General features: G+C 52.2%; 4 protein-coding genes across 4 annotated transcripts; 2 read left to right on the top strand and 2 right to left on the bottom strand.

Moving 5' to 3' along the window:
- Positions 1–1,391: 1,391 nt before the first annotated feature.
- Positions 1,392–2,040, top strand: TRIVIDRAFT_120392 (uncharacterized protein; the record flags this gene model as incomplete). The annotated part of the gene is made up of 3 exons (XM_014103901.1): positions 1,392–1,575; positions 1,692–1,864; positions 1,927–2,040. Coding segments are annotated over 3 exons (471 nt in total), but the record flags the coding sequence as incomplete, so codon positions are not given.
- Positions 2,041–2,327: 287 nt separating this feature from the next.
- TRIVIDRAFT_32975 (uncharacterized protein) lies at positions 2,328–4,442 on the bottom strand (the record flags this gene model as incomplete). The annotated part of the gene is made up of 5 exons (XM_014103900.1): positions 2,328–3,377; positions 3,448–3,464; positions 3,535–4,018; positions 4,114–4,204; positions 4,318–4,442. 5 exons carry the CDS (start codon positions 4,440–4,442, stop codon positions 2,328–2,330), a joined length of 1,767 nt encoding a protein of 588 aa, XP_013959375.1.
- Positions 4,443–5,728: 1,286 nt separating this feature from the next.
- TRIVIDRAFT_31745 (uncharacterized protein) lies at positions 5,729–7,230 on the bottom strand (the record flags this gene model as incomplete). Its single annotated transcript, XM_014103899.1, has 2 exons — positions 5,729–5,868; positions 5,958–7,230. The coding sequence occupies 2 exons, from the start codon at positions 7,228–7,230 to the stop codon at positions 5,729–5,731; spliced, it is 1,413 nt and encodes a 470-aa protein (XP_013959374.1).
- A 1,951-nt stretch (positions 7,231–9,181) lies between these two features.
- On the top strand, positions 9,182–13,187 carry TRIVIDRAFT_143603 (uncharacterized protein; the record flags this gene model as incomplete). The annotated part of the gene is made up of 2 exons (XM_014103898.1): positions 9,182–9,388; positions 9,471–13,187. The coding sequence occupies 2 exons, from the start codon at positions 9,182–9,184 to the stop codon at positions 13,185–13,187; spliced, it is 3,924 nt and encodes a 1,307-aa protein (XP_013959373.1).
- Positions 13,188–13,663: the final 476 nt, after the last annotated feature.

Here is a 13,663-nt window from a genome sequence, read left to right as displayed (position 1 = left end):
CGGTCTGGGCAGACTTGTGCTCCCCTTCCAGAGGCGACCAGAAAAAGGAAGATATCCAAAGGCATCGTCATGTGCGTGTACTACCAAGATGTATACAGCAACATGGGCAAGGCATTGATCATCTCGCTCGCAGCCGAATTGCATGTGTGCAATAATCAAAGTTGATAGAACAGCCTCCACTAAAAACGTGGCTGTACAGGGCTAGAAACGCATGCGCCGTACTGACAGAGGCCGCCAAGCTTTAGCTTGTTCTCACCTCCCCCAGCTGCCCGGCACATTGCGATCTTAGCAACGCCTGTAGTGCCTTGTTAGCTGCCATTGGGCCCCTCCGAGATCCGGTAAAAAATATCATCGCATGAATGTGCGTTTGATGAAATGACGTTTGTATGGAGATTGAGATCTCGCTGTGCATTTCAGGGCCTGTACGGGGTGCGTCCTGACTAAGGGACATTCTCCATGTCGGTGATTGGACGCGCGTCATCGTCGACGGACTGCGTGTGGGTAAAGCCCGGCAGAGACACGCCGGTGGTAATGTAATGCGATGGATCAATTCATTCGAACTAATTTGTGCACATCGTTGATTGATCCCTTATCCTCAAACCGGGGGGCATGCAGACGAGGTGCAGCGAGCTGAAGAACCATCAAATGCTCAATCTCAGCCTGCTGTCCAGTACCTGATGCTAGGCACAGGCAGTTGTTAGTACCTAGTTGGCTTCTATGAGCCACACAGAAAGCCACTCATCGTCACCACTCATACAGAGAGCTTCTGGTTCGCCCCTTAAAGACCCAACGGCGACACCCCGCAATGGAAAATGGCCCCTCATGTTGCTCGCCCATAGTCTCTAATAGCTCGGCCTTTCAGCTGGGCCAGGTTCATCTTCTGTTGCAGCTCGCCAACTTGGCACGGCGGGGTAGTTTGCAGGTGCATAGAGTGGCCTTACGTAGTTCCGTATATATCCATTCCATCCCATTCGATTCATCCTCTCGACCATTGATCATTGCATTCAAACTATACACGGCCGTATTCCCTACTCTTTTCTTTTACTCTCTTGTAACATCTCCCACCGTCTGGATTTAACATAGCAAATATGGACTCCATCTTCAACGCCGGCAAGGAGTATCTCGGACAGCAGCTCCAGGAGCAGCTTTCTGGCTCCCACGGTCAAGGTATGTGCCGCATGCATTGTCTGCCACCATCAGACATAAAGCTTCCCAATCACAGAAGCAATACTCTACTCTACTCATGGTGATTTGAAAACTGACAAGTCCCTCCAATCAACAGGAAGCCAGCTCCCTCCCGGAAACAGTCAGTTCCCTCCCCTACCCCTCGTAACACATAGACTCCGAAGCATGTCATTCCTGACTCGAAACGATGTCGCGATTCTATAGAGGCCTACGGAGGCAATTATCCCGCTGGCGGCGATTTCCACCACGACGACGACGATCTGCGCACTGCGCACCAGCAGGCCTCCCAATACGCCGGCTCATCTGGCAGCAGCGACATCTTCTCCAACGTCATCAACAGCCTCGGCCAGAAGAAGAGCAACTTGGCCAACAGCGATATCGATGAGCAAGGTTAGTCAATATCAATATCTAATGGTTGGACACGCTTGTCATACCTGCTGTGAAGAATCCCAAGTACATGGATAGGGGGCTACATGCTAACCATTGAAACCCCCCTTCGAATATAGATGCTATCCGCAAGCACAAGGAGACCTACGAGCAGGACGCCGACAACCTAGATTCCCACAGCCTCGGCTCCGCCGCCGCTCTACAGGCACTGAAGAAGTTCACACAGGGCGAGACTGGCGGCAACCAGAGCCAAGGCGCGTTCCTGGGCCTGGCCCTGTCCGAGGCCAGCAAGGTGAGATACTATGGAGGGGGGGAATAACATCCTGGCTACCTCCCATGCTAATGGATCACCAGCTCTTCGACAACAAGGCGGCCGATGGAAAGGTGGCATCCGATGCCAGCAAGGAGTCTGCGATCCAGCAGGCTGGCGAGATGGCTTTGAAGATGTACCTCAAGAGCCAGGGAGGCAACCAGGGAGGATCCTCTGGACTGATGAGCATCGCTTCCAAGTTTTTCTAAAGGGCTGACAGCATGCCTTCATGTTTTCATGTATAAGTGTGTTTTATCTACGTGATTTTAGCAGTCGTTCAGCCCCAAGAGGGAGACTTGATCAATGATGAGCTTACGAAGATTTGACGCCCCAAACTGATGAAAATTCCCAACAGACTTGTTGTTTTGTAAACATTGCTTTTTTGTCACTCAAATATGAAATGTGGCCTGCCTAGGTATATATGATGTGTTTGATCCCCCTTGCCTTACTGTTGGCCTTGAGCCAATGCCATCACATCCACCCATGTATCAGGCCGTCTACGTCCCTCAGGGTACGTCTCGTGTAAATACTCCTCGGCCTCCCGCGCCCACGCCAACAGCTGCTCTTCGCTCCCCCACTCGCCCGTGGCGAGCAAGCTGACAGGCAACTTCCCCTCACCCTGCTCAGGATCGACATACCCTACCGGCGCTGAGAGGGAAGGGGTGCCTGTCATATTGGCCAGGAATACGTACGACATGTTTCTCATGGTGATGTTGGTGTCGCTCATGCCATAGGAGTCGTCACCGGGCGACCGCGGCCATCCAATCAGCGGCGTCGCGGGCGTCATAATCAACAGGCCCGGGTACTTTTGGAAGAGAAAGGCTAGATGATTCATCAAGACGGTGCGAAGGGAGTTTGCCTTGAGATAGTCGCCGCCGGACACCTGGGCGCCGATGGAGAGGAGGACTCTGTTGGCCGGGCCGGCCAGGGACAGGTTGTCCGCCGGGTTGGGCGTCCTGCGGCGGTTCTTTACAGCCATCTCGCTGATGCAGAGAGCGGCGTGGGCGACCTGGGCCTCGGGGAGGAAGGGGATGCTGATGTCGACAATCTCGTAGCCGCGCTTGGAGGCGAAGTAGTCGAGCGCCCTGTCGCACATTTCCCTCACGGGGGGGTCGGCCTTGTTGAACCAGTCGCGGAAGACGCCCATGACACGCTTGGCGGACGGAGCCGGCGGCAGCGAGAGGGCGAAGCGGCCCTGTGTCGGGCAAGAGGCGTCGGGCTGGGACATGAGGCGGTAGGCGATGGTCAGGTCGGCGACGTTTGCGGCCAGAGGGCCGGTGACGCACATGGTGAGCTGCATGACGTGGGTGCGGTGGTGGGTGGGCTTGAGGCCGTAGATGCCGTTGAAGTTGGCCGGGATGCGGACGCTGCCACCGGCGTCCGTGCCCACGCAGATGGGCACGACGCCGGCCCCGATGGAGGATCCAGCTCCGTTGGATGAGCCTCCGGGATAGTAGGCCTTGTTGAGGTGGTTTGTGGGCGTCCCTTGGGCAACCTATATGACGGTTAGTATGTCAGTATATCATCTACATGTAAGTAGGTAGCCGGTATATGTGAGGAATTACATTTACACCGCTGGTATCTGTTTAGACTTGATCAGTACACTTATCAAACAACTCAAAACACATGAAAAGCAGTGGCTGCTACTGTACCTGATCCCAACTCATGCATCTTGTTCTTGCCCAGTACAATGGCTCCGGCCTCCTGCAGCTTCTTCACAGGCCACACAGTCTCCTTCTGCGGCGCAAAGAATGGAAGCGAAGCATTGTACTTCAAGCCAAAGTGGCTAACGTAGCCCTTCACCTCCGTATCATCCTTGACTCCAATCGGCACGCCATCCAGGACGCCCAGCGGCTGTCCCGCAGCCCACCGCTCCGTCGACGCCCTGGCCGCCTCGAGAGCGAGCTTCTCGGCGCCGTGAGCGTCCGCCCAGGCGTCGCTGTACTGGCCCGCGCCGGTGGTCAGGCCGAGCAGCTTCTCGACCACCTGCAGCGGAGTGGCGTTGCCGCTCTTGTACAGGGCGTGGTAGTCGCCGGCGGAGTAGTATCGCGCCTTGGACGAGGCGTGCTGGGAGGTGAGCAGCTGCGGCTCGAACTCAATCATGGGCCCAGTCTGGCCCAGCGGTGTAACGGTAGGCTGCAGGCACACAATGTCTCATCATCAGCCAAGACTCGGCATATTTTTCCCCCACCAGAATGCAGGATTGAGAAGGGGTGGCGGCGTGTACGTACATGGAACGTAGGTGAAACATCGTCCAAGACTGGCATGTCTTTGATCTTGGTCATGCCAGCGTTGGCGAGAAAGTACCTTGAAACAATACCGCTGCTAGATATTCTGCAGAGGGATACGGATTAGCTTTCGGCATTGTAATTGAGCTTCTCTTTTTCTGTCTTTCTCTCTTGATTTTTTTAAATCTTGGTTTTATGAATACATACATTCCGGCGCCTAGGACAAGAGGCAGCCCCCGGAGCACCGGGTTATGATCTATCCTCTGATGGTATCCAGTGTCCGGTCCCTCAAGGACATCAGGGTAATTGGCGAAGCTCTCCGGAGGAGCCATGGTCGGTAAGTGCTAAGCGACGAGTTTCAAGATGTCTCGGAAGATTTTGGGGTGTGTGGCAGCTCACAGCTCGGTGAAGCGCCAGACCTGCGGGTGCATGTTCAGTCATTTTCCTCATTGATCATCCCGTGCTTGGACGAACCGTGACAGCTCAATTACCTGGTATGTAGTATGTTGGGCGCAGGGCAATCAATCACTGGAGTTGGTATGTGGTATGGCGTGAAATTGGTCAAAGCACAAATTGAGAAGAAAAAAAATACAAGCTTTCTTTTCTTTTCTTTTAAGCTTGATGTATCATGTTGATCGCTGATTGAGTGAGCTGATGGAGGTCAGCAAAGAGGCACATCCGAGGCTCTATGGCGCTGTGGAGATTGAATCCAAGGCTAAGCACAGAGTCTAGCGATGCGGGAGCTGCATCGAGCAAAGACGCGGGGTTGTTCTGCGGTTAATCCCGTCTAGAGAATTTCATGTGAAAGCAATTGGGACAAAAGTTCGTAAATCATCTTTCGTTCTTGTTGCTGGTCGGTGGGCATGGAGGCATTTTGAAGACCGATGTGACAGCTCAAGCGTGTTTGCTTGTTTGCTTGTTTGCTTACCCGGGCATGTGCATCTTGAATGACCGTAACCGTAATTCTTACACGGCCCCAGAAATTTTTATGCTTTTGTTTTTAAAACCTTGTTTTGTTTGATAGCTCCCTCTATTTCCCTTGAGTCTATAGGTGAACTTATGAAAGGGCTACCTGTACTATTGTGCGTGGCCTAAAGCATCTTTTTCTACCACCGATTAGGTAGATAAGTATTCGAAACGACCAGCCTGAACTACCTGATAGCTCACACAGAAAGCAATAAAAAAAAATTAAATATCAAATAACATAAAGAAAGCCTTATTCTATGCGTGTATTTCCAAGATATCAGCAGAAAACGTGAGAAGCCAATTGGTAGTTCGCCACGTTCATCCATTTCCGTCTAGTTCTGCTTCCAATTGTTGCCTCCCAATGGTATCATATTCGTGTACAGATGCCCATGCCCAATTTCATACAAAAGAAAAGAAAGAGAAAAAAATCCACCATGCATTCCCCACCCCCAGAACAATAACAACAAGAACAGTATAGATGTAAGCAAGTCCCCGTCGCCAGTGGTGTATGCGTCTTTGAACCCAACCAAACTCCGTATCAGGATTCCGTCGTAAAAGCAGTCAGCGAGGCTCCGGTCCGGTCGCGTTGTATAAGTATTTCTCGTCCCTTCCCTCTCTTCATCGTTTTCTTTCTGACCAACATCTTCACCCGTTAGCCCGGAGTTGGCTTGGCCACCGGTGTGCTGACGCTGTTGCGCTTCTTTTCCTTCTTTGCCCATCGCAATCCGCAGGCGTTACAGAGTGTCTTTGGCCCGTTGGGTCCCTTTCGCCATTCTGGAGAATCAAGAGTGCCTAGAAAATTTGATATTAGCAGCTGGCTCGATGAGGATGACCGGGTCATGAGGAAGGGAAAAGAACTGAAAATGGGGGGAAGGTTATACCGCAATCTGTGCAGACATATTCCTCTGCCAACTTGAGCTTCTTCTTCTTATCGCCTGATCTAGAATCCCTATCCATGGGCATGGCAATTCCCGCATCACCCTTGATAAGAGTAGGGCTCCGGTTGCCGTTGCTCATCCGTTCCCCATTCTCTATGCCTGTCAGCAGAGCTATGGTATCCGCGGAGGATGCTTCGAATCGAGCCATTTTATCACGCAGCGAGTCCTGGCGACTGCTTGCTGTGACATCTTCTAGGTTCTTCCTGGTCAATGCTCCATCGGTATTTGCCGATGATATGGACTTGTCGGTAGGCATGCTGGGGCCTGCGTAAGCTGTCGAGGACGATGCACCGGCATCCTCAGACGTAGTCATATCCGATCTGCCCTGCGCCCACTGTCTTTGCGCCTCCTCCACTTCTGCCTCCTCCTCTGCCCGCAGCTCGGCTATGCGACGCCGCAGCCTCTCATTTTCAATCTTGTGCTCCAAAAACGAGTCTAGCAGCGCGGCGTTTTTGGTCGGATAGAGGCGTGCCATCATGAAGACGGCCTGGCAAAAGGGCGACTGGTTGTTTGGATTTGGTGCGAATCGGGCAGCCGCAATGTGGGCGTGGCCCACGGCTTCGAAGATGGCATACGTCCCATCTTTCTTCTTCATACGGTAGAACATGCGCAGCGGGTTGCCAGTTGCGATGGATTCGTGGAGCTCAGCGACGAGCACGCCCTGGTCGTCGGGATGGATCAGATGCTTCAAAAAGGTGTCTTGGACCTCCTCCACGGCGTAGCCGGCCAGGGCGGTGATGCTGGGCGACACATATCTGATGCGGCCGTTGGAATCGAGAATCTGCAGCAAATCGCGAATCTCCTCGACCACCTTTGCCGGCCAGTTGCGTCTCTTGGTGAACTCGGTCAGCGGGTTGTTGCTGGACATGGCGGGTGGTGCAAAAGCGGCTGCTGGCAACGGCCCCGCACCGGGGATATCGTTTGCGGCGGTGTTGAACTGATCCTGGGCCTTGAGGATGGCGTCTGGAGAGATGAGGTCGCTGGCGTCTCCGTCCATGAGGGCTGCCATCGGGTCGGTGTTGAGGCTCATGTCTCCGCCAAACTGCGCCATCAGGTTGCCCTCGAGAAGTGCCATGGCGTCGTCGTCGTCGTCGTCGAGCCGCAGCGCATCAGAAGCTGGAATGCCTTGGCTGGGGCCTGCTCCCGGGAACATGGGCAGCACATCGAGGTTGCCGAAGCCAAAGAAGTCGCCCTGGAGTGGAGGTGGGCGGGCCATGGTCGCGGTATGCTATACCACCAGCTTTTGAATTCTACGCATCAAGGGCGAGCCAGGTTAGCGGCAGCTCCTCTGCGTTCAGTGGCGCTCTGGGGGCTTTTGTTTGGTGAGGGGCCGCGGCTCATGCAGCGTGCTTGTCCAGGGAAGCTGTCGTGTAGCGCGTATTGTGTCTGTTGCTGGTTGGCGGCAAGGAAGGGAAAGGGAAAGAAATCCGTTGAGGGAGAGGAGCGAGATGCTGTATATACTGTACAGCACAGCACAAGGAAGCACACGCACACGAGAGAATCCAAAGCAAGGCTTTTCAGATATGTATGGATATGGATGCGATATTTCAGCTAAGCTGGGGCCAGGATTTTTGCTAGCAGGGCAGCGGGCTGACTGATGGCAGGCAAAGGCAGGCAAAGGCTGGGAAAACCACCACGCAGACGCTGTTCTTGTACCAAGACATGAGCCCGGCCGGAGAAATGGCCCCGTGAAAAGCGGGCTTTGCAGGTTCTTGATTGGGGTTGTTTCAAGGTCTTGTCCATAATTGCTTTTTCCTCTTGCTAGCCCCCTACTACCAACCACTAATCCATACTACAGCATGTACCACGAAACACTCCCGGCTGCCAACATAGGGATTGATCGCCTGGCTCCGCTAGCAGCAACAATGTCTGGCAGCAAGAAGCCTAGCGGGGTTGAAGAGCTGAGCCAGTTGAGGACGAGCGAGGCCCAAGATGCCAGGGATGACGCAACGCAACCTCCCCAATCCTGCGGCGCTGGCTAGCGGCTGCAGCGGGAAGATGTCGATTACAACGCTAAAAAAGCGGCCCTCTTAGGGGACTAAGTGCTAAGCTGGGCCTTGTTTTTTTTTGATTTGATGTGATGTGAGTGGTCTGAGACATGTGCAGCATTGAAGCGTATGATCCTGTGAGTATTCCATGGTTACATACCTAGAGGTAGGCACTTATTGCTATGTGGTCAAGCAAACACTATCAAACCCTACAGCCATTCCCATGTATAATCAAGGTAGCACCGCAAATCAACTGGGTGCACTGAAAAAAGGCCTGCTGACCGGCGTCGTGCCGGTTGTGCAGGCTCTCACAGCTAGCAGGCTGCGGGCCAAGAGACAAGTGAATCCGATTCGACCACTTGGCTGGCTAGCAGCGTGCATCTCCGGGGGGGGCCAGATGGACAATGCAAGGGAAATCGCTTCCTGATGTATCACTTTTGCCTGTGCCTAGGAGCCAATACGGAGAACAGACAAACGAACGAACCGATACTACTAAGGTTCTACTGCAGTAGGGTATCTCGCTCACGTTGGTACAAGGCTTGGGACTAAAAACAGGTAAGGTACCTAGGCAGTGACAGGGAGTATCAAGTACTGCAGAGCACACAGTACAGTCCTCGTACAAGTTCAGCCACCCACATCCAAGCACGGCGAGATTCAAGATTCACACAAAACAAACGCAATGCCGTTATCGCCACCGTGGTTGTAGTTATGCATCCCTTTGCACACACATTCACTATCCGTGATGCCACATTTCGAGCAGTGGGACGCCCCCAGTCGTCAGTGGCTGCGTGCCACAAGGGCTACCCTTATTTGGTTTTGGCTGCACAGGCCAAGTTTCTAGTGGGCTGCTCAACTTTACGTAGCACTAAGTAATGCTTTAGCCTGGGCTGCAAGAGGGGTCAATCAATCTTATCGCACGTGAGGACGCATCAGTTAAGCGCACAGCGCTCAACGCGTGACCGCTGCCTGGAGCGCGTTCGCAGTGAGTGAAGCCATTTGGGTATCGCCAAGGTATCGCCAGGATATCGCTAGGACATCTGTGAATTCGAACCCCAAGCCCAAGGCGACGATACCGAGGGAAATGCCTCGACGCTAACCGCACAACAAGCGGCAGTTCATCATTGGATCCCACCAGAATCGCCGTCTGTCTCTACAACTGAGGCAATCACAGTTCTCATCATGTCGAGAATAGACAAGCTCTCCATCTCCGGCGTCCGCTCCTTCAGCCCGGCTGTTCGAGAGGCCATTCAGTTCAACACCCCGTTGACTCTCATTGTTGGCTACAATGGATCCGGAAAGACGACAATTATTGAGTGCCTGAAATATGCAACCACAGGCGAACTGCCTCCCAACAGCAAGGGCGGCGCCTTCATCCATGACCCAAAGGTAAGGCCAAAAAAACTTCGAGGCTGGTGTCCGCGCTACCATTGTGTGTTTTGCTCGCTAATGACAAGCGCTTCGTATACAGCTCGCCGGAGAGAAAGAGGTCATGGCCCAGGTCAAACTACAGTTTCGCTCCATCAACGATCGACAACATGTGGCAACTCGAAGCTTACAACTCACCGCAAAAAAGAACACCCGGTCACAAAAGACGCTTGACTGCTCATTAGTGGTTGTCAACAATGGAGAACGAACGACTACATCAACTAGGCAGGCGCAGCTTGATGAGATGATTCCTGAGCGGCTCGGTGTTTCTCCAGCTATTCTCGACGCCGTCATATTCTGTCACCAGGATGAATCTCTCTGGCCGCTGAGTGAGCCCTCAGCCTTAAAGAAGCGCTTTGATGAGATTTTTGAAGCTCTGAAATATACAAAGGCTATTGAAAATCTAAAGGTGCTCCGGAAGAAGCAGGTGGAGCAGCTTGCAAAGCTCCAAAACGACGAGGCGCACAACAAGGTCAACAAGGACAGAGGCGAACGGGCCGAAAAGCGTATGACTGCGTTGCAGGCAGAAATTGAAGCAGCTCGCGACAAGTGCGAATCGCTCACAAAAGACATGGAGCAAACGCAGGATAAGATACGCCAAAAACATGAGCAAGCGAATAGTTTCCTACAAATCGTGCAGAATCTCAACAACAAACGGGAGCAACTTGAATACCGGCAAGATGCTGTTAACGAGCTCAGACAGACGATTGACGAATTGCGTGAAGATGATGCGACCCTCGAGCGCTCATTATCCCAATACGAAGAGAGCATGGGTCGCTATCAACAAGAAGCCGAGCAGAACAAGGCACAGTATGCTGAGCTCCAAAAAGAGCTGGCGAAGCATCGCCAAACCCAGTCGGCAAAGTTGGCCGAACAGGGAAAACACCAATCAGATAAGGACAAGTATGAGCGCCAGCTCAAAGCAAGGGTGGAATTGATTCAGGAAGCCGCACGACAGTACAACCTCAGAGGTTTTGACGAGGACCTAAATGACCAACATATCCAAGCTTTCCAAGACAAGATTCAAAAGCTCTTGACAGAAAAGAAGAGAGACTTGGAACGGCTGCAAAAAGAAAACGCTGCGGAGCTGGACAAGGCCACGGGTGTCATTACAGAGCTTGAGGGTCGCAAGGCAGCCAGAACGCAAGATCGTGTTTCTGCGAAACAGCGCATGGGGGCCATAGAAAAGCGAACAAGCGTCCTCCAAAATGAGGCCGGGAGCATTGATGTTGATGAGGGAGCCAAGGCTGTCCTGGATGGACAGCTTGAAGAGCTGGAATCCAGGCTCAGGCATGTCCAACAGGAAATGGACAAGTCTAACTGGGACCAGCAGCTGACTGAAGCTAATGACAAGCAATGGCAGCTGGAAAATGAAAATGAAAAGCTAAGTCGTGAGCTTGTCGAATGCACAAGGCTAGCATCAGAGCGGGCGCAGCTTGAGCTCCGCAAGAAAGAGATGGCAGATCGGAAACGAAAGCTTGAAACGCTGACAGAGACTTGGAAACCTAAACTTGATAATGTCCTTGGAGCTGATTGGGAACCTGAGTCTGTAGACTCTCGCTTTCAGTCGGTCCAGAGTCGTCAAAACAAAGCCCTTCAAGATGCACAAAAACGTCGAGACCAGACGAGACAGAAGCAGCAAAAGGTTGAGTACAAGCTGAAAAACGCAAGAGAAACGCACGAGAAAAAGACCCAAGAGATGGCCCGGAGCAAGCAAGAAGTTGTCGCTGCGCTGCAAAACGTACGCGACGGTGCTGTTGTAGAAGACTATATGGAAGAAGTTGCTGCGGTTGAACAGCAAGTCGAAGAGCTCCGGACTGATCTTAGTCTCTTTGATGCTCTCTTTGACTACTACAACAAGTGCAGACGAATGCTGGATACCCAGAAGAGATGTACGCTTTGCGACCGTCATTTTGATGATAGCCAGAGCGCAGCTCTCGACCGCCTCAGTAAAAAAATTGATAAGCATTTGAATCCGAAAGGCAAGGTTGATACGGAGAAGGATCTGAAAGAGGCTGTGGACAATTTGGAATCGTTACGTGCAGTTCGCTCAGCGTTCGACACGTATGAGCGGCTTTCAGCAGAGTTGCCTGCTCTGCAGAGCGAGGTGAAGACTACCGAGGGAGAATTTGAGTCTCTGGAGAAACAGCTCGAAGAGGAAGACGCTTTCGTTGTTGCAGAGGAGGAGAAGCTGAGAGATCTCGGAGATCTGGCAAAAACAGTCACCAACATCTCTCAAACGGTTAGAGAAATCAAAGATGCCGAGGCTCAGGTGGACCGCATCGTATCTCAGCAATCATCCAGCGGAGTTTCTCGCAGCGTCGAGGAGATTCATGAGCTTCAGTCAAACTTGTCTGAGCAGCTCAGAAGCCTCAAGAACAAAATCTCCAAGCTCACGGCTGATAAGCAGCGGATGAAGGATCAGATCAACTCACTTGAGCTTGAGAAGAGCGAGCTGCGAAACAAGATTGGTCGCACCGCAGGTCAGCTTGAGAAGAAGAAGGATCTCCAGAACCAGATCCAAACTCTCAAGGAAGATTATACGCATCAACGTGAAGTGATTCAGCGGACTGATGAAGAGCTGGAAAAGATTGAGCCGGGCATTGCAGAAGCACGGTCAGCGCGCGACGAGACTCTTCGTCATGGACGATCCAAGGAGCAAGTCATCACGGATGAGCGAGATGCCATCATGAACTCGATGAGCGAAATCAAGATGGTGGATAACGATATCCAAGACTACGTTGACCGTGGCGGTCTAACCAACCTTGCTTCCAACCAACGGGCCATTGCCTCTCTTGAGACAGCCATCAGCACCACGGAGAAGGAGATTGCTGATCTTACCGTGCGGACGAACAAGCTTAAGCAGGACATTGACAGTGGGGACCGCAAGAAGAAGAACATCAGCGACAATATCAACTACCGCAAGCATTTGCGAACGCTCGATGTCCTACGGACAGACATTGAAGCACTAGAGGATCGGAATGCCCATGAGGACTACGAACGTCTCCAAGCAGAGGCTCGCTCGCTAGAGAACATGTCCAACCGGCTCTTGGCCGAGCGTGGATCTGTCATGGGCACAATGAAGTCCAAAGATGAAGAACTCGGTCGCCTCTTGCAAGAATGGGAGATGGATTACAAGGACGCCAAGCAAAAGTATCGTGAGTCCCACATTCGGGTTGAAACCACAAAGGCTGCGATTGAGGACTTGAGTCAATGCACTGCTACCGTCGACAAGGCAGTGATGCAGTTTCACGCCATGAAAATGGCAGAGGTCAACCGCATCGCCGGAGAGCTGTGGCAGACAACATACCAGGGCACCGACATTGACACCATCCTCATCAAATCAGACAACGAAAACACCACGGGCAAGCGCAATTACAACTACCGCCTCTGCATGGTCAAGCAGGACACCGAAATGGACATGCGCGGGCGCTGCTCGGCCGGCCAAAAGGTACTCGCCAGCATCGTCATCCGCCTGGCCCTGGCGGAGTCGTTTGGCGTCAACTGCGGGCTCATTGCGCTCGACGAGCCGACGACGAACCTCGACAGGGACAATATCAAGTCGCTGGCCGAGAGCCTGCATCGCATCATCCAGACGAGGCAGCAGCAGAGCAATTTCCAGCTCATTGTGATTACGCACGACGAGGAGTTTTTGAGGCACATGCGGTGCAGCGACTTTTGCGATAGCTTTTTCAGGGTGAAGAGGGATGAGAAGCAGAATAGCGTGATTTCGAGGGAGAGCATTACCAAGATCTTTTAGGGGGTTCTTTTCGTCAAGCTGGATGGTGGGTTTGCGGCAAAAGGTTCATTTAGTCCACGACCTTGATTTCACGTTATTCATGGTACTGGAGTTGGCTGCAAGGATATTCCTGGAAGAGTTATTGGCAGCAATGTGCATGTGCATATTTATAATTTATACGGGCTTCGATCAAAAATACAAATAATCGGCAAACTATCTAGTAAGATAGCCAAGAGAAACCATGTCTTTGTCTTGCTAATATCTGAAAACAATATAATAAGATGTAAAACACAATCGGGTATCAGAATGCTCAATAACCCTAAACACAACATCATGAATATGAAGAAATCAACCAAAAACACAGCCCACCCACATCCATCTATCCATGACTGGATAAAGGGGGGAAAAAAGAAAAAAGAAAAAAAAAAAAGACCACCCATAAGTACACAACCCAATCTCTCTCCCGTTCCAAGAGAAGTGCATCCAACCCAAGGCTG

This window comes from Trichoderma virens (genome assembly GCF_000170995.1).
Source record: "Trichoderma virens Gv29-8 chromosome Unknown TRIVIscaffold_3, whole genome shotgun sequence".
Taxonomy (NCBI): domain Eukaryota; kingdom Fungi; phylum Ascomycota; class Sordariomycetes; order Hypocreales; family Hypocreaceae; genus Trichoderma; species Trichoderma virens.
Note: the sequence above shows the minus strand (reverse complement) of the source record. Positions and strands in the feature narration are given on the sequence as shown.